The sequence below is a fragment of the Bos indicus genome, chromosome 7 (assembly GCF_029378745.1).
Source record: "Bos indicus isolate NIAB-ARS_2022 breed Sahiwal x Tharparkar chromosome 7, NIAB-ARS_B.indTharparkar_mat_pri_1.0, whole genome shotgun sequence".
Classification (NCBI taxonomy): Eukaryota; Metazoa; Chordata; class Mammalia; order Artiodactyla; family Bovidae; genus Bos; species Bos indicus.
This window is the reverse complement of record NC_091766.1, coordinates 20578183-20600564: the sequence shown is the minus strand read 5'-3', so window position 1 is coordinate 20600564 and position 22382 is coordinate 20578183. Positions and strand designations below refer to the sequence as shown.

The window sequence follows — 22382 nt, the reverse complement described above, 5'->3', positions numbered from 1 at the left end:
TAATTCTATTTGTGGACCTCCCTGACAGTGCAGTGATTAAGACTGCACTTCCACTGCAGGGGCACAGGTTCATTCCTGCTTGGGGAACTAAGATCCTTCATGCCACATGGCGCCCCTACACCCCCACCCCCACCCCCCCCCCCCCCCCCCCCCCCCGGCCAAAAGGTATTTGTAAGTCATGCTACTATGCCCACCTTTGTCTTCAGATTCTGCAAGTGGCTCAGCCTCTATGGCTGTGTCATAGAATCACAAAAATCTGATGCATAGCAACCCAGGTTGGTATCCACTGGGGTATCACCCCAGGCCACATGGCCCTGAAATCAGGCCCTCCAGAAGCTGCAGGAGTCATCATTTAAGAAATGTATCTAGGGCTTCCCTGCTGGCTCAGTGGTTAAGAATCCACCTGCCAACGCAGGAGACATGGGTTTGCTCCCTGGTCCGGGAAGATCCCACATGCCAGGGAACAACTAAGCCCATGGGCAACAACTACTGAGCAGCAAGTGAAGCCGCTGCAATGAGAAGCCACTGCACTGCAACTGGAGAAAAGCCTGCTGCAGCAAGGAAGACCCAACACAGCCAAAAATAAAGAATTTTTTAAAATGAAAGTGTCTTATAAAAACAAGTCTATCTGATTAAAAAAACAATCTATGGACTTATTAAAGAGGAATCTTATTCACAGAGTGCTGGCAGAGGACCGAGGCTCGGGCCTAAGATGGGCCAGCGTCTCCAACCACAGAGCAAAGGGCTTTTCCCATGTGTGTAAAGAGGGGAAGCAGGATGAAAGTTGGGCTAGTGAGGGGCTAAGCGGATTCTGAGACTACCAGGACTGGACAGGAGCCTCCTGGGTACCTTGTCTGGAGAAGCTGACCAGGGGCTTGTTCAGAACCTCACTGTTGCTCAGACAGAGGTAGAAGATGAGGGGCTGCGATCCAGCGTTGCTATTCCCTGTAGGGAGGGAGCCTGATACCGTGGGCTATGAAATAGGACTCAAAAAGAATTTAGTCAAGCCCAGATTGGGAGCCGGGTCAGGAGAGCGGGGCCTCCTGGTACCAAAGGCCACACGTCAAACACGGTGGGATCCTGGCTTATACGCGGACGTGAATGTCTTTGTTTTTAAAGAAATGGCACAGACACACAATGACTTCACCCCCGGACCATTGGCCCCTGAGGTCACCAGGCTCTCCTGTCCCATCTCATCCAGTCCCGACCCTGGACAGGGGGTCTCTCCGCGGGGCAAGTAAGTCAGGACTTCTCGGTACAGGTCCACCTGCCCGCAACAAGTTCTGCTAGGAACCCACGTCCCGGGCTAGCGAGTCCAGGTATCTAGAAGAAGGCCGGGCAAGGATGGGCTGAAGCCGAAAACCACACTTCCGCCCGGCATAAGCACCTGACGAAGGTTCAGACTAAACACTGAAGCCTGGAAGGACAGTAACACTGTCCAGTCAGGGGAGGCGGGGGCAAGCCCAGGAGAATAACCAGAACTGCTGGGAAGGTGTCAGGATAACACGGTCCGAACAACTGTCCAATCAGGGCTCGGAATCTTGCCTGAGTATTATCCTTTCGGAGTCCTGGGTGAGTGTCAGGAGTACCATCCAATAAGATCGCCACTTCCCGGAGAACTATTCAATCAAGGGCTGCGGGGGCGGGTGTTACGTACATAAGAAGCATCTGGCGGAGGAGTGCGTGGGACACCGTCCAATTAGACGGCGGAGGCCCAGAACTCCGTCCAATCAGGACCGGCGGCTGTCACCCTCTCATCCCGCGCAGGCGTCGCTCGCTTCAGACCTGAGTCCTCCCGCGTAACTGTGGGTTGCGGCCCCAGGTGTCGTGTTTCCGTGGGCTCGCGGGCTCCGGGAAGGATGCTCTGGAGATCCAGGAACTGGAAGATATGGTGAGTTCTCTGGCCGGAGCCGGAGACCAGCTGGGGCTGATTACGACCCGTTGGGAGCTGAGGCAGGCCCGGGTTCCGGCGCCCGCTCCTCTAGATAGCGACCCAAGTTTCCCCCTCGACCCCGTTGTCCTGTCCCTTCCCGTCCCCTCTTGAGTGGGAGTCTCGGCCTGAGAATGCGCCCCTTGGGGATCCCGGGGAGGACCGGATGACCCGGGCAGTGGTCAGGGGCTAGGGTGAGGGAACTCGTCCTGACCTGACAGATGCAGTCATATCCCTACCAGGTAGGAAGGTGCTTTATTCCCATTAAAAAACAAAATTCAACCAAGTAAGTTTCCAAGCTCTTCCTGGTTTTATTCAGCCATTCATGAATCTGGCAGCTTCCCATACAGCACTGAAGGGCGCTGCGGGTTAAGTCTCCTGTAGGCAAAAGTGAGCGGGTCGAAGGAAGCAGCGAAAGTGGGTTTTGTCTGTGGCAGGTTCCTTTACCCTAGGGAGGGCGCGGGTCTGCCAGGCAGATCGTCTCCCTGTGCCGACCCGGTAATTCCTGATTGACTGCTTTCAAATTCCATTTCTGGGAGAGGCTGAAACTCTTAAGTTCAACCAGCTCGGTGTCTTGGGACTCAGCATAAGTGACTCCATTTGGGGCTGTGGGCTTGTTTTAATATTCCAGAGATTTGGAGTAGGGACAGGACTCCGATCTCAACATATGTCCCAGGGTCTCAGACGAAACAGAAAACGGCTTTTCTGTTCTGGTTGAGAAGGGTGAGAGCAAGGCTGTTTGATAGCCTGGGGGATTTCTGGGGTCAGTGCATTCTCAGCCCAGATGGGGAGAAGGGGAGCTTTATTCTGCATCTCAGTGCTTCTTGAGGATGGGCAGGGGGAGCTGGTAACCAAAAAGTCAGGGGAAAGTTTGGGTTACAAATGGGCAATTGTGAACACTTGGTCAAATGAAAACTTCAAAATTCCTAATCATGCACTTCCATACTTTGATTAAGGTGTGTTATTGCGGGGTGCGGGAAGGAGTCTGTAAGTGTCTCAAAAGGAGTTTATTTTACACAAAGGAGTAATTTGCTCTAGCAAAATAATGGAACCTGGGACTTCCCTGGTGGTCTAGTGGTTAAGAAACCTCCTTCCAATGCAGGGGATGTGGGTTTGATCCCTGGTCTGGGGATTAAATCCCACATGCCACAGAGCAACTAAGACCCAATTAAGCCAAAAATAATTAAGTTTTAAAAAATAATGGAACCCCAGGAGAGGGGTCATGGGAAACTGATCTACAGCCGGTAGGTTTGAAGAAGCGTAGGTGACAGTCTGATCCTGAGACTGGCATCTGAAGTGTGTGTGTGTGTCTGGGAGTTAGAGGCAGTCTTGAGGGACTGAGCCTTTAACCTGTGGAATCCAATGCCATATCCAGGTAGAGCATGTCAGACCCCAGTTTCAAGGGTAGGAAACCCAGATGGAGTCTCAGAGAATTGCCTGGTATGGGGAGAAACCACGACATACTGGGGACCAGGAGTCTCTGAAGTGATGTGGTCTCCATGAGGGTAAAGAGACACAGAGGGAAGAAACACACAGGAGGGAAAACTGAGTTTTCCCCAAACACGCAAGAAGTAAGAGCTAGTTTTCCCTTTACCAGGCTTCATCACATCACTGACCCAGCCCGTCCTCTGGGAGATTCTCCTTGCTGACTCCGTGTGTCTCCCAGCTCTCAATCTGAGGCTTTTAAAAGTTCTTTCTTATCTTTTTTCCTACTTGATGGGGCATTGTTGGGAGTTTCCACAAGAATGATATAGCTTATGGATGGTTCAGGATGGTGGGCGGACTCTTCTCCAGGCACTGTCCTTGGCTGATGCAAACAGTACACGGTGGTGATGGGTGAGCATGGCTGACCCACTGTGCTTTAAGCCAGCACCTCCATGGTGGAGTCGGGGGCCACGTTTCTATCCAGGAAACCTCTATTAAGGCATCTGTGGGATCGCCATTTTCACTCTGTAGTACTGAAATCAAATCAGACTGAATTCCCAAAAACTTTCTTTGCATTCCCCTGATGACTCAGGTTGAACATCTTTTCATGAATGTTTGTTTTTTCTTTTTTTTGTTTTCCTTTTCCTGAGCTTATTGACCATTTATATTTCTTCTTTGGAAGAGTGTCTGTTCAAATGTTAGGTATCAGCATCTCCTGGATGCCCTTTAGCATTTCATTCCCTCTATTTCGAGTTTGCTGAGTATTTTTATTAAGAAAAGATGATGTGGGGTTGTTTTTCGTCCCTTTCTTAAAAAGCATTATGATGAGATATTTTGCTTTTTTTTTTTCAAAAGTAATTTTATTTATTTACTTTTGACTGTGCTGGGTCTTCACTGCTGCTGTGACTTTTGTCTAGTTATGGCCAGCTGGGGCTACTCTCTAGTTGTGTGTGGGCTTATCATTGCAGTGGCTTCTCTTGTTGTGATACACAGGCTTATTTGCTCCACAGGATCGAACTAGTGTCTCCTGCATTGGCAAGTGGATTGTTTACCACTGAACCACTAAGGAAGCCATTTCTAATTCCTTTTTTTTTTAAATCTTTTTTTGCCTATCCACATGGCATGTGGGATCTTAGTTCCCCAACTAGGGATCGAACCTGTGCCCCCTGCATTGGCAAAGCAGTATTTTTTTTTTCCCCTTTGGTTGTGTCGGATCTTTGTGGCTGCTCTTGGGCTTTTTCTAGTCGCGGCGAGCAGGGGCTGCTCTTCATTGCCCAGGCTTCGTATTGCAGTGGCTTTTCTCGTCGTGAAGCACAGGCTCTAGGTACTCAACCTTCAGTAGCTACAGCTCGTAGGCTCCAGAGTGCTGGCTCAGTAGTTGCCCATTGGCTTAGTTGCTTCACAGCATGTGGGATCTTCATGGACCAGGGATTGAACCTGTGTCCCCAGCATTGGCGTGCAGATTCTTTACCCCTGAGCCACCAGGAAAGTCCCAAAGGTGATGTGTTTTCACAGATACCTTTTCTGAGTCTGTTGAGGTGATCATGTGGTTTTTGTTCTTTATTAATAAGGTATATGATACCAGTTTCCTATGGATGGAGGAGCCTGGTAGGCTGCAGTCCATGGGGTTGTGAAGAGTCGGACACGACCGAGTGACTTCACTTTCACTTTTCACTTTCATGCATTGGAGAAGGAAATGGCAATCCATTCCAGTGTTCTTGCCTGGGGAATCCCAGGGATGGCAGAGCCTGGTGGGCTGCCATCTATGGGGTCGCACAGAGTCAGACACGACTGAAGTGACTTAGCAGCAGCACCAGCAGCTTTGTTTCTTTGAACCAAACTTTTTATTCCTGGAATAAATCCCACTTGGTCCTGGTGTTGAATCCTTTTTATATCTCTATGGATTTGGATTGCTAGCATTATGTTGAGGAATTTTTTTGTTTGTGTTTATATGGGATACTGCTCTGTAACTTTATGTGTGATGTCTTTTTTTGGTTTTGGTATCAGCATAATGCTAGCCTCCTAGAAGGGGTTGGAAAGTGTCTCCCCACAATTCAATTTTGTATATGGATTCCCAATGATTAATACTAATGGTGTTTAACATCTTTTCATGTGGTTATTGGCCATTTGTATATCTTCTTTGGAGAATTGTCTTTTCACATTTATTGCCCCATTATTGAGTTGTCTTATTTGTCTTTTATTTTTTATTGTTGTCATGTTGTTTAGTCACTAAGTCATGTCCAACTCTTGCAACCCCATGGACTGTATAGCCCATCAGGCTCCTCTGTTCCATGGGATTTCCCAGGCAAGAATACTGGAGCAGGTTGCCATTTCCTTCTCCAGGATTGTTGTTATGGGAGTTCTTCACATATATTTCTGATACAGTGCTCTCATCAAGTATGTGACTAGCAAACTCAGTTGCAACCCTAGTCGAAGTAACTTTGCCTTCTTTGTAGCTGATGTTGTGGGATTTCTTTTTTCTTCACATCTAGAACCCATATTTTTTTTTGCTTAAAAAAACTCTACTTTTTAATTTTGTACTTGTTATCTTTTTATATCATCAATGTAGAGTAATCCCATATTTCTCTAAATATAATAATTAGGTTCTTCATTCTCCCTCTTTGGCTCAATCACCATCAGATTCTTCAACAATTCTTGTTTGTGAGACATCTTCTTTGAATTCCAAGCACTCTGTTATTTATCTGAGAGGCCCTGCTGGCTTGACAGCTTCCTGAGGAACCAGGCCCTTTCTTACCCAACAGATGTGCTGAGCCCTGCATCCTGGATGGCCTGTATACCCTCAGTGTCCACCTCATCACAGGAGGGGTTGTGTCTCTGCCTCTGTCGGATATGAGGGGATCAAACCAGACTGCTTGTTGCTGTTGCCTTCAGGTTCATGGTTATTCAGATCCAGCAGCACTGATGTTCTGATTCTAGTTCTTGAAGGTGACAAGACAGTGATAACTTTCAACCAAGCCAATGTTAATTTCCATGTTATCTGAATGATGGTTTCATTTATCAGTCTTTACCATGCTTCAGAATCTACTATCTCAGTAAGAACAGTTCTTTTTAGTCCTGTCTCCATTAGTCCATGTCTGCTGTTGCTGTCATATTTTGCTTCAGTGTCCAGCACTTTCCATCACTGAGGAACCTGCATTGGATTTGCTGGCGTATGGTCATTTCCCACAAGAGTGTGAGCTCAGGAGTCCTAGGAATTGAATCCAGTTCCCACCTGTTGGCCTCCCCATCCTCCCACACTCAAGGGTGAAAGGGGGGCCTCACTGACACAGAATATATGGCTGTTTCAAGACTCAGTAGTCTTTGAAGATGTGGCTGTGAACTTCACCCTGGAGGAGTGGGCCTTGCTGGACCCTGGTCAGAGGAAACTCTACAGAGATGTGATGCTGGAGACCTGCAGGAACCTGGCCTCTGTGGGTGAGGACAGCTTCCTCCCTGCACTAAGTCTTTAGGGAACAGTTATTTCTTATAATGTCCTTTCTTACGAGGGACAGGGATGGGAATATGTTGGAAAAAAGGCAGACATGGCCCCTGCCATTATAGAACCTACCTATAATCAGGTTGCTTTTCCATGAAAACAGTTTCATGCATTGATTGCCTTTTTGTCACTCTTGAGCAGAATCTCAAGGTTCCCTAATTTGGGGCGTGAGAGAAGCATAATGGTTTTCACCCTGTGAAACTTACACTTATCAATACACATTTGACACGATGGTCTTGTTGCAGTTAAACCCACACTGACCCATCATCAGTGACATGAGGACTGGAGAATTGGCCCATCTCATGGACAGCTTGCTGTTCTCCACCCTCCCCATGAGGAACTTTCTCCACTAGCAGGAAGGCAGCCACACACTGTCCAACATCTCAAGGGCTGCTGGGTCTATGGACACAGACCATGTCCAGGGCCTCTGTACCTGAGATCACCAGGGAGCTCACCTCTTGGGAGGAGCAGGTTCTGGATCAGGCAGCGATGTTTGGACATACCCATTAGGAACATGACTAGGTCTCTGAGAAGGTGATGGGTATAATTAACCTGGCTTCCCTCTTGGAGTTTTCATCCATCCTTGCCCACTCAAGAAGTCTTTTTGTACCTCCCTGTACAAAGGAAGGATTTGGGAAAGTGTGTTTTGCCCCATTTCTTTCTACTTTCCTTCTTTGATAATATTGATCAGACATCAGCCTCCATTCTTTTTGAAATATCTCTTAGTGGACAAAGCTGCCACTTTGACTCATTTTTCCGGTGATGGCCAAAATTCCAAACAGTCAAGGTCATTTCTTTGTCCCCATGTCTATTTTTCCTTATAAAATTTGTTTACATTTTTGAATCTGTATATGGAAAGTAATCTACATATGATTTCTTTTCTTTCCTTTATCCCACTGTTTCTCTCCTGAGAATTTAGTTACACTACCAATTGTTATAATTGTTACCAATTGTTCTTGCCTTCAAGTTAAAACCAGATCAAGTACTCAGTGTGATATTTTGAAGAATGAACTGTGCAGTGAAGAGAAAAAAGTAAGATTCCCAAGAAATGATTCCTGGTCTGTTTTTGGAGAAAACTGGATGTTTCTTGACATCGGAGGTCACCAGACCCTAGAAAGGGATTGGAGGTGAGTGGCACTGCCATGCGGGCAGGGGGATACCTGCAGCCTGTTAGACTCACTTGAAACTAAAGGAAAGGTGTAAACCTAGCTAACCAAATTTGTACTTAGAAAAATTTCAAAAGAAAATACTTTCCTAAATATGATGTTGAGTATCTAAATCATAATGAGGTTGGAAACAAAATGACAATCAAGATACCTTGCATATAAGAAACACAGAAAATATTGACTCTGTTTTAGCCCTCAGCCAGAGCATTAAACTTGTTGCACTTTGTCACAATGCAGAGAGTATAAAAAATATGCTCATTCATTGAAAATGGCAAGTATGTAGTCAAAATAATAATGAGCAATCATCAATAAATCATTAGTGAAGAAATCACTTATAATCATTCATCTCTAATATTGTGCTTCCCATTTTGAACAGAAATCATTTGGTGGAGAAGCTCTGCATAGATAATGAAGGTCATCACTGTCTGGAAGCCCTGAACCAAATTACAGATCTTACTCTGCATAAAGGATATTGGCCTGGAATTCAGCCCTGTAAATGCACTAAGTGTGGAAAAGCCTACAGGGGCTGTTCTTTCCATAATCAGCAGAAATCTCTCCCTGGATACAGACATTATCCATGTGAGGAATGTGGGGAAGCCTGCAGCTGTGTCTCATGCCTAAGCCCTCCTAGGGGAACAGACATTGTAGAGGAACCCAATAAATGTCAGGATGCTGGGAGAACATGTAAGAGATGTGTGAAGAGTCATGGTAGTAAATGGTCTTCAGATTGTAAGAAATCTGGAAAAGCTCTCGCTTTCCCCTCATCCTTTAAGGGACATGAGAGAGGTCAGCATGGACAGAAAACCCACACGTGTAAAGTTTGTGGGAAATCCTTTTCCTATCATTCGTACCTTGCACGGCACATGAGAACTCACACTGAAGAAAAACACTGTGAGTGTGAGGAATGTGAGCAAGCCCTCCGATATTCCTTATCCCTGGTTGGACACATGACTATACACACCAGTGACAAAGCTTATATGTGTAAGAAATGTGGAAAAGCCTTCAGTTGTCCCAAGTACTTCAGAAGACACATGAAAACACACAGCGGCATGAAGCCCTACGAATGCACAGAATGCGGCAAAGCCTACAGCTCCTCCTTATCCCTCAGGGAACATGCAGGAACACACAGTCAGGAAAAGCCCTATGAATGCCAGCACTGCGGGAAAGCCTTCAGGCATCAGAGATATTTTAAAAAGCATGTAAAGATGCACAATGGAGCAAAGCCCTATAAATGCACAGAATGCGGCAAAGCCTACAGCTGCTCCATGTCCCTCCAGGAACATGAGAGAACACACACGGGGGAGAAGCCCTTTGGATGTCCATTCTGTGGGAAAGCCTTCATGCACCAAGCCTCCCTTCGTGGACACCTGAGGACACACAGCAGGGAGAGAGCCTACACATGCACTCAGTGTCAGAAGGCTTTCCGTTGGCCCTCCTCCTTAAGGAAGCATGTGCGAATGCACAGTGAGGAGAAGCCCTACGCATGTCAGCAGTGTGGGAAAGCCTTTTGGTACCCCACAAACCTGCGAGGACATATGAGGACACACACCGGGGAGCAACGCTGAACACCAGGCCTCTGGGAGAGATTTCACTTTCACTTCAGACTTGGAATGTGAGCAGCGCCCTGGAGCAGAACCTTGTGAATGGGACACTGTGGGAAAACCTTCAGGTCTTCACTTATTTCATACACAAAAACTCAGGGCATGACAGAAATCTCTTAATGGATATAAATATGGTTTTCCCTTCCTAAGTGCCTCATCTTCGATAGGGATCCCAGGGTATTCATTTCTAGTTCATGTTGCTAATCTGAACACTTAAGGTAACTATCGCACTGTCTCCTTCATCTATACTAATTATATTTCATTACCTTTGATTTTACATCATCATGCAGTCATATAAAGTTTATCTCATTTCTGTTATAATGTCTTTTGGGTGGGAGGACTATGTCTCTTGGCTTGGGGGAATCTTAGTTTTCTAACTAAGCATGGTATCCATGCCTCTGCAGTGAAAGTGCAGGATCCTAACCATTGGACTGCCAGAGAATTCCTGTTACAATGTCTTTAAAATTTTTATTTATTTATTTATTACTGTTTTGGGTCTTCATTGCTGTGAGAGGGATTTCTCTGGTTGTGCTGAGTGGGGGCTACTCTCTCGTTACCGAGCATGGGCTCAGTAGTTGTGATGCACAGGCTTAGTTGCCCCGAGGCATGTAGGATCTTCCCAGACCAGGAAATGAACCCATGTCCCCTGCATTGTCAGCAGGACCCTTAACCATCAGACCACCAGGGAAGTCCCTACAAAGTCTTTTGAACCTAGGGGTGTAAGTTGTTTTCAGTTTTCATTTTTTGTGTGTGTGCATGTGTGCAACTTGGTATGTTTAGGCGAAAAGTTTTTGATTCTTTCTTTGTTTTATATTCCCAGTATGTGATCATGATATGAGGTCTGTATTGTTGAAAAGTATTTCCTGGTCCACTGTTAGAGATTTTCTGACTCAGATTTTCTGACAAGAATTTTCTGACTCAGTATTTACTTTCCTAGGGGAGAAGGCAATGGCACCCCACTCCAATACTCTTGCCTGGAAAATCCCATGGACGGAGGAGCCTGGTGGGCTGCAGTCCATTGGGTTGCTAGGAGTCAGACACGACTGAGCAAATTCACTTTCACTTTTCACTTTCATGCATTGGAGAAGGAAGTGGCAGCCCACTTCAGTGTTCTTGCCTGGAGAATCCCAGGGATGGGGGAGCCTGGTGGGCTGCCGTCTATGGGGTCGCACAGAGTCGGACACGACTGAAGCGACTTAGCAGCAGCAGCAGCAGCAGAACCTTTATACTGAAAGATGTGTCTTCTATGTTTCTTTGTAGACAATGGATACCGTATCTGTATTCTTCACAGTAATTAGTAATTGTGGAAGGTCTTAAAGGACCTTCTGTCTTGCCTGGTAATGTTTGTAATTTGGCCTGTGCTCATTGTCCTTGACCTTGGTTAGAAATTGGACACAAAACACTGAGTTAAGAAGAATGACTTGTTGACATGGAGATGAAAGCTGCTGTCTAGATGATTCTACTGGACTGTGTTGTCATCTTGGGTAAGGTGGGAAACTATATCCAGAGTCCTTCTGTTAGTGATTCTGAGTTAAAGTTCTTGAGAAGAGGAAGATGCATGAAGTCTGGCGCTGGAGTGAGGAAACCATGATTCTCAGCTCTTCTGTACCATCAGGAGACAGAGCTGCAGGGCAGCCTGGTGGCCTGAGCTCCAGCACTGCTTTCTCACTTCTGGCTCTGCCTGTGTGGAACAGCCCCAGTCAGACACATGTTTGATGTTAGTTACCTGCTGGGCAGCAGTGTGGACTCTGCTCAGCAGTATGGACAAGGCCCCTTATCATGGGTCCTCTTTGGTTTTCAAGTTCACACAATTCCCTGCATGTTCCTGTGGCTCTTTGAGGTCCATCAGGCTACTTCTTCAGGCTTCAGAAGATCCCTCAGTGATTTTCTCATATCCTGTGACCCTCTTCATGTCCAAGGATTCTCCTAATTACATGATTTCTGTGGGAAACATCTTGTTCTTCTAACAGTGAATGTTTCCTACCTCTACCCATTGCAGATGTAATATGGCAGCCACAGATGCAGGAAACCTACTTCCCTAGTTGCATCATGAGAGGCTGTAATGACCCTGCATTTCTTGTCCCTCAATACTTCCAAGACTGAGATAAGCTCCTGTGAATACATGTAGCAGTTTGTGGCATTTTCTCTTACAGGGGTCTGCTCTCTAAATGATTAGCCCATAATGTTTAATTAGTCCACTTTTATATGTGATTTCCCATTGCTTTATATGTGATCACCCAGGATGTGATTTAAAACAATGTGCATTGAAAATTCAAGTTCAGGAACTTCTCTGGTGGGCCAGTGGCTGAGATTCTGAGCTCCCAATGCAGGAGGCCTGGGTTTGATCCCTAGTCAAGTAACTAGATCCCACATGTCACAATTAAAGATCCTGTGTGCTGAACTCAGACTTGACACAGCCAAATAAATAATTTTTTTAAAATAATCTGATTTAAAGTGTCAGAGGGGTACCTACTGAATGCTTATTTGGAGGCTGTGAATCTGTACCTGCTTGTTTGGAGGCTGTGAATCTGTACCTGTCTTGTGTGCTTTTAGGGGCTGGCCATGTGTGGCCACAAGAAGGGGATCCTGGAAGGCCCAGGAAAAGCTTACTGTACTCAGGGCCTAGTGACATAATCACTGTGCAACAAGACAGGGGTGTCACTCGGGGAGCACCAAGGCAGCTATCTCACTTGAGCCACAGGGGAGCAGAGCATACAAGGACCTATGGGCAAACATCTGTATTTGTCAGAGGCATAATTGTTTGTTTGAGCCTAGAGTGCATGGCGTAGGAGGGACATTCAATATCTAGCACCAGATTATGATTGTGGGAAATAAAGGCTTAATTGGAGTCAGGACCCTTAGAAAATGGAAGAGAAAAAATGGGGTTTGGTTTGAGGACTTGCTTGATTGACTGACCAGTGAGGCTCTCAAGCTCATCACTGGTTGCCCAACAAGCCTCTCTGCACTGGCCCGTCTGTGTGTGATGGCTCCAGACCCTGAGAGTAATTGGTTTCTTCACTCACTCCATGACCTCCATGAAGTTACTCAGTCATGTCCAACTCTTTGCGACCCCATGGACTGTAGCCCACCAGGCTCCCCCATCCGTGGGATTTTCTAGGCAAGAATACTGGAGTGGGTTGCCATTTCCTTCTCCAGGGGATCTTCCCAACCCAGGGATCGAACCCGGGTCTCCCACATTGTGGGCAGACGCTTTACCATCTGAGACACCAGGGAATCCCTCCCTTCCCTCACTAGTACCTTCCAAACATCATACAAGTTAGGCTGTTGGTGAATTCTAGCCTGAAATCATAGAGACAGGGATTCTGGGAAATATACCTCCCAGTCACATGCACAATGAAAAAAACAATCCAGCACAAACATATCTACCTATTGGTTTCATTGACCTTTTACAATTGTACCAAGAAATGTACCACAGTGATGGGGTTAGAGGACGTCCCTGGTGGCTCAGACAGTAAAGAATCTGCCTGCAATGCAGAGTTCAATCCCTGAGTCAGGAAGATCCCCTGGAGAAGGAAATGGCAACCCAGTCCAGTATTCTTGCCTGGAGAATCCCATGGACAGAGGAACCTGGTGGGCTACAATCTGTGGGGTCACAAAGAGTTGGACATGACTGAGCAACTCAGCATGCACACATGAGGGGATGAGAGGGATATGGAGAAGATTTCACTCATTCATTCATTCAGTCTCTCCAGTGAATATTATAGCAGAAGAGTAAACTATTTCAGCTAACACTGGCAGTTATACCTAAATAGATTATTAAACTATATACAAGGACATGTATGTACTGTGGCCAGCACAGCAGGTAGGGATCAAAAGTGGTCGACACAATTTGGAAAAAAGAAACTAGAGACAGAATTAAAGTTTTGAAGATGGGAGCGGGGGACTCAACCTCTAGGATCAAGAGCCTTATTCCTCAGAGCCACATCCCTTTTATTTAGTGTTTTGGCAAGCAGGAAATATCTGTTGTGCTATGATAAAATCAGCCTCCTGTGTCCCTGGTCACATCTCCCATTTTATTGATTACTTTGAACTACCTTTGTTATTTTTTTGTACAAGGGGTATCACTCAGCTGGAGGTCATAGACCCACATATGTTTGGGAAAACATCTTGGTATGTGCACAAGCAGTGTTCTGAACTTGCGCTGACCCAGCATTCCAAGGTCCACCCTGTTTTTCCTTAGCTTAGCAGGGCATGATGACTCCGACTGATCAACCCGATGTACTTTTGTTTGGATTATACTTAATTGTTGTATCTTGCTTTTATTCTTTTCCCATGGTGATTTTCTCATGGCTTAGCCAGAGCAACAGTGGCTGACTATTAACCCCTGCATGTATGCATATATACTGAATTCAGTAATGTCTCCTCTCCCCCCTCATCACCACCAATTTTATGTCCACCTGGAATCTCTCATACAACCTGTCAATTTAAAAGATATTCACAACCTAAAAGTTGTGAGTTATGTTTTACCCAGAGGGAATTTTAGGGACTTAAGCCCTGGAGGCAGCATCTCAAGTTAGCCTGAGAGAACTGCTCCAAGGAAGTGGGAGGAGGAGCCAGGTTATATAGAAGTATTGCAACAAAGGGCAGGTAGTCAGAACATCAAAAACTGACTGTTAATTGAAGAAAATAAAATATCCCAAGTTAAGAAATTTAGCACTCTTCTATGTACGGGAAGATGCAAAAGTCTGGGCTCACTGAAATCATTCCTTTGATATGCATCTCAGCTACCTGGGGCCAGTATCCTGTGTTTTCACATCCTGAGTTCCTCAGGGCTCACCGTGGGGAGTGGATGCAGTCTGATGGCTGATAGATGGCAGATACTCTTCTTCCTGATTTACTTCAGGTTCAGTGGCTCTCATAGGTGGGCTGTAATCACTGATGACTGACATCCTTGTTTACTGATATGGTGGGAAATATTCCTTTTCTCAAACCTGATTTGGAAATAAGGTCTGTGCAGATGTAATCAGGGTGTGGCCATAATGGATTGGAGTACGTTGTAATCCAGTGATGTGTATTGGGACACAGACACCTGCCCAGGAGACAGACATGTCTTAACCGTGTAAAATCAGAGCAGAGGTTGATGTGATCTTCCTTTTATTTATTTATTTATTTTTGGCAGCACTGGATTTTTGTTGCTTTTTGCACAGGCTTTCTCCAGTTGAGGTGAGCTGGGTCTGCTCTTCATTGTAGTGCTTGGGCTTCTCATTGCAGTGGCTTTTACTGTTCTGGAGAACACACTTTAGGACCACAGGCTCTAGGTACATGGGCCTCAGTAGTTGCAGCACATGGTCTCAGTAGTTACAGCTCTCAGGCTCTAGAGCATGGGCTCAGTCGCTGTGGCACTCTGGCTTAGTTACTCCAAGGCATGTGGGATCTTCCCAGACCAAGGATCGAACCCATGTCCCGTGCATTGGCAGGCGGATTCTTATACACTGCACCACCAGGGAAGTCCCTGGTGTGATCTCTCTACAAGCCAAGGCATGCAAACCTTGGAGACATGCCTGGAACAGGTTCCTCCTCAGAGCCTCCAGAAGATCCAGCCCTGCTGACAACTTCATCGGGTAGGTCCAGCCTCCCAAACCCTGAGAAAATAAATTATTGTTGATTTCAGCCCTGCTGTCTCCAGTGCTTTTTTGGGTGGCCCAAGCAGAGTAATGCAGCTCCTAAGGCGGGAATGGGCCTTGGGTACTTGAGGGACAGGGAGATGCCAATTGTTCTAGAGGAGAGTGAGGTGGGGGTAAGAACAGCAGAGGCAAGAAGAGAGCACTGTGTGTGGGCAGGCATGTCATGCCCTGATGCCTGGCACCGAAGGCACTAACAACACAAGACAAAATAGATAAATTGGACTCCATGAAAATTAAAATGTTTTGTGCATCAAAGGACACTATCAAGAGAATGAAAAGACACCCTACAGAATGAGACAACCCATTTTTGAATCATGTATGTGACAAGGTTTTATTATCCAGAATACCTGAAACAACTTTGTATAACAAAATGCCAACGATTCAGTTTTTAAAAAAAACAAAACGGGAAAAGGAATCTACGTGAAAGTGAAAGTGATAGTCGCTCAGTCATGTCTGACTCTTTGCAACCACATGGACTGTGGCCCACCAGGTTGCTCTGACCATGGGATTCTCCAGGCAAGAATACTGGAGTGGGTTGCCATGCCCTCCTCCAGAGGATCTTCCTGACCCAGGGATCAAACCTACATCTCTCATGTCTCCTGCATTGGCAGGTGGGTTTTTTTAACCACTAGTGCCACCTGGGAAGTCCCCTACTCATACTACCAGGGAATTCCCAGACAGAATATATTTTAGTGGTGACCAGGAGGTAGGGTTACCAAGGCTACACTGGTCTTATCATTTGTTTTTAAATGAATATACAATTCACATTTTGTAACGGTTACCCTCTTAAGAATGAAAGTCAGTGGCTTTTTGTACATGGTATAGCTGTACATCCATTGCTATACAATCTTAAAAAGGAAGTGCAGCTGTTCACATTTCAAAATTTACAGAGACTGACTAAACGCTGATATGATATGAATTTCCCTGCAGTATAACACACACACCTGAGGATTGTGATATCTCAGTGACACAAGGTTGATAACCTTACATTGGACATACAGCAATTACAAGCCAAAATTATTGGCATGCAACATGCATCTTTAAGCTGTAACCCCAAACCAAAACCTTACAAGGTATAGCTGATGGCCTAAAAGCACTGAATCCTTTGGACTGGATAAAAGGCATAGGTGGCGGGCTTATAGGCACTCATATATTTTTGCTGCTTTTAAATAATCTTGTGTTTAGTCTTCAGATGCACAAGAAAAGCCCTCAGAAAATTAATGAAGAAAGAAGTGGCCCAGTCAGCCTAACTACTGTTACAAAAACAAAAAGGGGGAAATGTGGGAAACATTCTCCAGATGTCTTCGCAAAACCATGAAAAAATAACAGGAAACAGCAATAAAAAATAACCAGAGTACATGGGCTGATTGGCTGGGGTCAGAGTGACCTGCTTGAGCAGATGGAGAGAGAGGAGTGCGGACTTAGCAATGCCCGGTCAGCGCAAGTCAGAAAGCTGCTTGCACACGCACTGATTGTTTCTCCGATGTTCCTGCGGGGATCTTTGCTCCCAGCCATATGGTGGCCTTTGTACAGAAAATAACATCGAAGTTCAAAAGAAAAACATTAACTGGGGACATGATTGGGAACATGCGAAACTTATGTTATCTTAAAAAAACAGATACTTTCTGCAAACCAAGAAGTTCGAAAAAAGTGACGCGGCATTGAATGTCGGGGCTCTTGATCCTCAAGGTCTTGAGTTCCCCAGTCCCATCTTTCCTTCTATTCTGTCTTTGTGTTTTCTTATGTTCTGTGGCACCCGTCTCTCACCCTATGTTGCTAAGCTGGACTCAGGAATGGTGACCTTAGTCCACGCCGTGTCCTGACACTGAAGGTCGCCAAATTGATGAAACAGATTTTCACCTATTGAGGTCTGGGGAAGTCATTCTGATGCATACCTGATTCAAGTCGAAAATGAAAGTGTTAATTGCTCAGTCCTGTCCAACTCCCTGCGACCCCCATGGACTATAGTCCACCAGGCTTCTGCCTCTGGAATTCTGGATTGGGTAGCCTTTCCCTGCTCTAGGGATCGAACTCTGATCTCCAGTTTTGCAGGTGGATTCTTTACCATCTGAGCCATCAGGGAAGCCCGATTTAAGTCGAATTTTATGCTACAACAATCTGTTTGTGGCCTATTGAACATGCATTGTCCATCTACTTTAAATTATTAAAGCACCCACTGACCAAAAGTAAAATGTGTTTTAAAAATAAAGATTAGGGGCTTCCCTGGTGGTCCAGTGGTTAAGACTCTGCCTTGTAATGCAGAGGACACAGGTTCAGTCCCCTGTCTGGGAAGATCCGGCATGCCCAGGGGCAACTAAGCCCAGGGGCCATAATTAATAAGCCAGAGTGCCCTAGAACCCACACTAAACAAGAGATGCCACTGCAATGAGAAGCCCTCGAACTGCAACTCGAGAGTAGACTCCACTCGCGGCAACTAGAGAAAACCTGCAAACTCCAAGGAAGACCTAGCACAAAAATAAAAATACAACAATACTTTTTTTTTTTTTTTAATGAAGATTAGCTGCCTCCCTTCCTGAGGCATCAATGCTGGTCCTCCTTCAATGATAAGACTATTTGCTTTTTGGTTTTTTTGTTTGTTTGTTTCGATTGTTTATTAACCAGATTACAATAATAATCCTGGTAGATATCTTAGTTCATCCTTCTAATAAGCCTGTTGATCTGGTCTTCCCTGTTGCCAGCATCTCCACCTTCTACAAAATGGGTGGTCTTTTTCTTCATTCCACCTCGTGGAGAAGACAATTTAAAGGGCCACAGGAAGTTTGCTTCTTTGAAACGTTTTCCAACGGTATAGATCTCATGAATCAGATCCTCCATGCAGATGATTCCATATCTCCCAAGAGATCGAGCAATCAATGCGTTGTCTGTCAGGGCAATTCGCTTTTTGTTGATTTTGCCGTAACCACGCTTGTAAATCAATTCATTTACAGACTTCAGATTTGGGTACCCCCATGCAATGTATGGCTCCACAATTCTCAGCATGTTAATTGACGCCTTGTTGAGCTTCACAAAGGTGCCGTTGAAGATCTGCCGGAGGCGAAGGAGCTGCAGCACCTTTCGAACCTTTGGGCTCACACCATTGATACCTCTGATCCTGATGACAAACGCCAATTTGGGTTCCGCGGGTACATAGAAGTTACCGGCTTTTCGTGCCATCCTAGCCATTCGAATTTCAGTTCTGTACATCTGCCTGTATTCCTTGTGGTAATGCTTAGCTTTTTCATAGATAAGCTTCCTCCTTGCCTTTCGAAGCATCTTTTGGGCAAACTTCTTTCTCAGTTGCTTGATCTTAAGCTCTGCGAAATTCTTCCGCTTTTTCTTAAGGGTTTCTGGCACAGCAGGAACCTTCTTTTTCTTCTCTTCTGCACCCTCCATGGTTCCAGCCGGGAAAGAGGACTATTTGCTTTTTGAAATCTTGTAAGAATGTTGCCCTGACTTGTTTGATGTATTATGTTCTGACAAGAGAGGAATCTGTGCTAAAAACCGTGCTTCTGAGCAATTCCTCTGAGATCTGAGAGGCTGTCTCAAGCGCTATGGTCTTCAGTTTGGCTTAAATAAATGTGTTTATTCATTTAATTTTATTTCCATCAACAAAGCGCTATGACCCGTATTTTCTCGTCCACATTCCGTGAACGGAGCAATCTGCAGGGAACCTGAGTCTGGACTTCCAGATGCAGGAGGACACAGGGGAACCGCGGAGCGGACATCATGGGGTTCGCCTTCCCCCAGAACTGGCTGTGCGCGCAGCCCAAGTCCCAGGTGGGCAGATCAGCCAAGCGTGTCTCTGTGGCCTGTCACTCGGGGCAAGGGAGGGGTCTGGTTGAACTGCCCAATTAGCAGCGGCTGGGCGGAGTCCAGACAACTAGAATCAGGATAGGATGGGACCAGGAGAACTGTCCATCAAGGCGGGGGCGGGGAAGAATTAACGCCCAATCAGAGCGCGGGCCCTGGAAAGCCGTCCAATCAGGGCACGCTACGGGTGCGCTTCCAGCCCCGGGAAGTTTCTCTCAACCTTTCTAGCACTGGTGTGATCTAGTCCCGGCATTATCTGGTGTCCTGTCTCAGTCGCTCTCACTAACCGAGGTCGCAGGGCACTCTTTGGAGAACCCGGAACGAGGAGAAGATGGTGAGTGCATGGCTCAGGGCCCTAAGAGAGAAAAGTTCCTGTTTGGACGGACCGGAACTTGCCGAAAATGACGGCTGGCCAGGGTCTCCCCGCGTCACACCCACGGGGTTCCAGCCCGAGTTCCCTCCTCGGCCGCCGGTGGGGACCCAGAGTCCTGTCCCGGGGTCTCGACCCGAGTCTCCTTCTCGGCTTCAAGGTGGGGTCCTGACGTCCTGTTGCGCGTCCCGACACAAGTTCTCCCTTGGTTGCGGGGTGGGGACCCAGCGTCCTGTCCAGGGGTCCCGCAAGGAAGGAACCCGACGTCCTGTTCTGGGTCCCGACCCATTTCCCCCTTCGGAGTGGGGGTCGGCGGGGACCTGGCATCTTATCCCGGGGTCCCGACCAGAGTTCCCCATCTCTACCGTGGGTTGGGGACATGGCCCTTTGTCCTGTTATTGCGCGGGGTCCAGGGCGTCCGGACACAGCCTGTGGTCCCGTGGGCGTCGGAGGGAGGACAGAACGGCTTCCAACGGGCCGTTAGACTCAAAGGGAGGCGGGGGCGGGGGTGATCCTCCCTGAACCTCACAGATAAAGTCAAGTCCAGACTAGTCGAGGAGACTGTATGATAAAGAAACACTGTTGCAATAGGGCAGAAGCTCCAACCACACCGCAAAGGGCTTTCGTCTTCAATGAGAGGAGGGGGACCAGGAGGGAAGTTGGGCGAGTGAGGCGCATGGATTACGAGACCAGCGTGGCTGTGCTGAGTCCAGCTCAGCAACATAGAGCGAGAGACGGGTGCCCGCAGGGCATAAGAAAACACAGACAGAATAGAAAGAAAGATGGCACCGGAGAACTCAAGATCTCGAGGATCAAGAGCCCCGACATTCAATGCTGCATCACTTTTATCGAGCGTCTTGGTATGCAGAAAGTATCTGTTTTTTTAAGATAACATGAGTTTCGCATGTTCCCAGTCATGTCCCCAGTTAATGTTTTTCTTTTGAACTTCGACGTTATTTTCTGTACAAAGGCCACCATATGGCTGGGAGCAAAGATCCCCGCAGGAACATCAGAGAAACAATCAGTGCGTGTGCAAGCAGCTTTCTGACTTGCGCTGACCGGGCATTGCTAAGTCCGCACTCCTCTCTCTCCATCTGCTCAAGCAGGTCACTCTGACCCCAGCCAATCAGCCCATGTACTCTGGTTATTTTTTATTGCTGTTTCCTGTTATTTTTTCTCATGGTTTTGCAAAGACATCTGGAGAATGTTTTCCCACATGGCTGGACTGGATAGGGCTCCTGTTCTCTGAAGAAGCTGACTAGGGACTTGTTCTGAACTTCAGTGTTGCTCAGATATGGGGGCGACCCAACATTCAGGGACCTGTGGGGAGGAGTGTCCTAATGTGGGGTAAGAAATGGGACACAGAGAACTTGGTCAAGCCCAAATGTGTGGGACTACGGACCTTCTAGTGCCAAAGGTAAAATGTCAAAGTGGGGCTGGCCTCTGCATACCTGCAGGGAGCATCACAGAGTATCTTGTACTCTGGGAACTGATCCACAGTGACTTTCCCCACAAGTTGATTTCTGCCTCAGGAAGTCCTAATGCCCTCCTGTCTCGTGTAGAACAGCAATCAGTATTGAGTCTGCAAAGAAAAAAGAGTTTTATTTGGGGTCTTAAGAATTGCAGTTCGGGGGGACATGGATTTGAGTTGATGGAATACTATTTATGTTTTTGAGGCAAGACAAGAAAATGTAAGCATATTGGGCTCTTCCTAGTGTTGATTTGTGTGGCTCCATTAACCAGCAGACCTTCTCAAAGGCAGGAGTGTCTGCTCCACAAGAAAGATTTTTTTAAAAGTATTCCTCCTTCTCCCACCAGCAGTGTAACTCCAAGATAATATTCCTTTCCTAATCCTGTCAGGGGTCAGGCTGATCTCCTGCAGATTTAGACTGTGTATTTCTGGTGAACTTTATGAGAAATGTCATTGTGTCATTTTGATGTATGTTCCTTTGTCTCAGAAATGTATATGACTTACTGTTCTTGCCTGGAGAATCCCAGGGACGGGGGAGCCTGGTGGGCTGCAGTCTACGGGGTCGCACAGAGTCGGACACGACTGAAGTGACTTAGCAGCAGCAGTAGCAGTAGGCCTTCTTTGGAAGTCCAGTGGTTAATAATCCACCTTTTAATGCAGGGCACTCAGGTTCATCCCTGGTTTGGGGAACCTAAGGTCCCATAAGCAGCAGAGAGCGACCAGAAAAAAAAAAGGTATATGACTGCCTTAGACTTTTAGTAAGTGGGACAGTCCTCAGAGTTTTATAAGAAACTTATCTCCTGGGTTATAATCCTCAGGTTGGCTTAAATAAAATTCTCTTTATCTTCTCTATTCGATTCACTGTTAATTTTTCATCAACAGTGTAAAACTGAAAGAGTGTTGTAGAGAGGAGAAAGAGTATCAGGCTTATTAAAGGAAAAGCCACAGGGCTGTTAAAGTTGCCTGGAATGAATTATGGTAGACACTGACACAGGGAACCAAATATTTGTCCTTGAGAGACAGGCTGTCATGAGTTATTTAGGGGAAGGGTCCGTTTAAGTATCTTGACTTTCTGAACCACTGGGCAAATGTTCTGGATGCCTGCATTAAAGCAGTAAGTAGTGAAAAGTTCACGTTCCATCTGGACTGATTCCTGCCTAAACCCCAGTTCTTCAGTGGCCTCCTGGCTCCAGTTTATAGCGCTACCTTAGTAATACTGACTCCATTTTATTTTTCCTTTCACACCTGTCTTGTCCTGTCCTGGCTCCCGGACTTTGGGGATAGCCCTGGACAGGGAGCACTGAAAGGAACTGAGTGGCACTTTTATGTTCTGGAAAAGGGGACTGCAACCTGTGAACTGCTGCTGTGTCCGTCTGGCCAAGGGTAGATTCGGCTTGGAGTTCACCGGCGCTGCCAAGTCTCCTGGAACATAATTAAGCCAGGCAGTAAAGGGCTGAAGCCGACTACC

The 22382-nt window shown here is 46.5% G+C and overlaps 1 protein-coding gene and 1 pseudogene across 2 annotated transcripts; one reads left to right on the top strand and one right to left on the bottom strand.

Moving 5' to 3' along the window:
• Positions 1-179: 179 nt before the first annotated feature.
• On the top strand, positions 180-15249 carry LOC109561782 (zinc finger protein 77-like). 2 transcript variants are annotated; one of them, XM_019964516.2, is made up of 3 exons: positions 180-1891; positions 7819-7978; positions 8394-15249. In XM_019964516.2, the coding sequence occupies exons 2-3, from the start codon at positions 7932-7934 to the stop codon at positions 9580-9582; spliced, it is 1236 nt and encodes a 411-aa protein (XP_019820075.2). In that variant the 5' UTR covers positions 180-1891; positions 7819-7931; the 3' UTR covers positions 9583-15249. The 2 variants fall into 2 exon arrangements, with proteins under 2 accessions (XP_019820075.2, XP_070649257.1); XM_070793156.1 differs by lacking the exon at positions 180-1891 and adding an exon at positions 1914-6790.
• A 2638-nt stretch (positions 15250-17887) lies between these two features.
• LOC139184106 (large ribosomal subunit protein uL30 pseudogene) lies at positions 17888-18684 on the bottom strand (annotated as a pseudogene).
• Positions 18685-22382: the final 3698 nt, after the last annotated feature.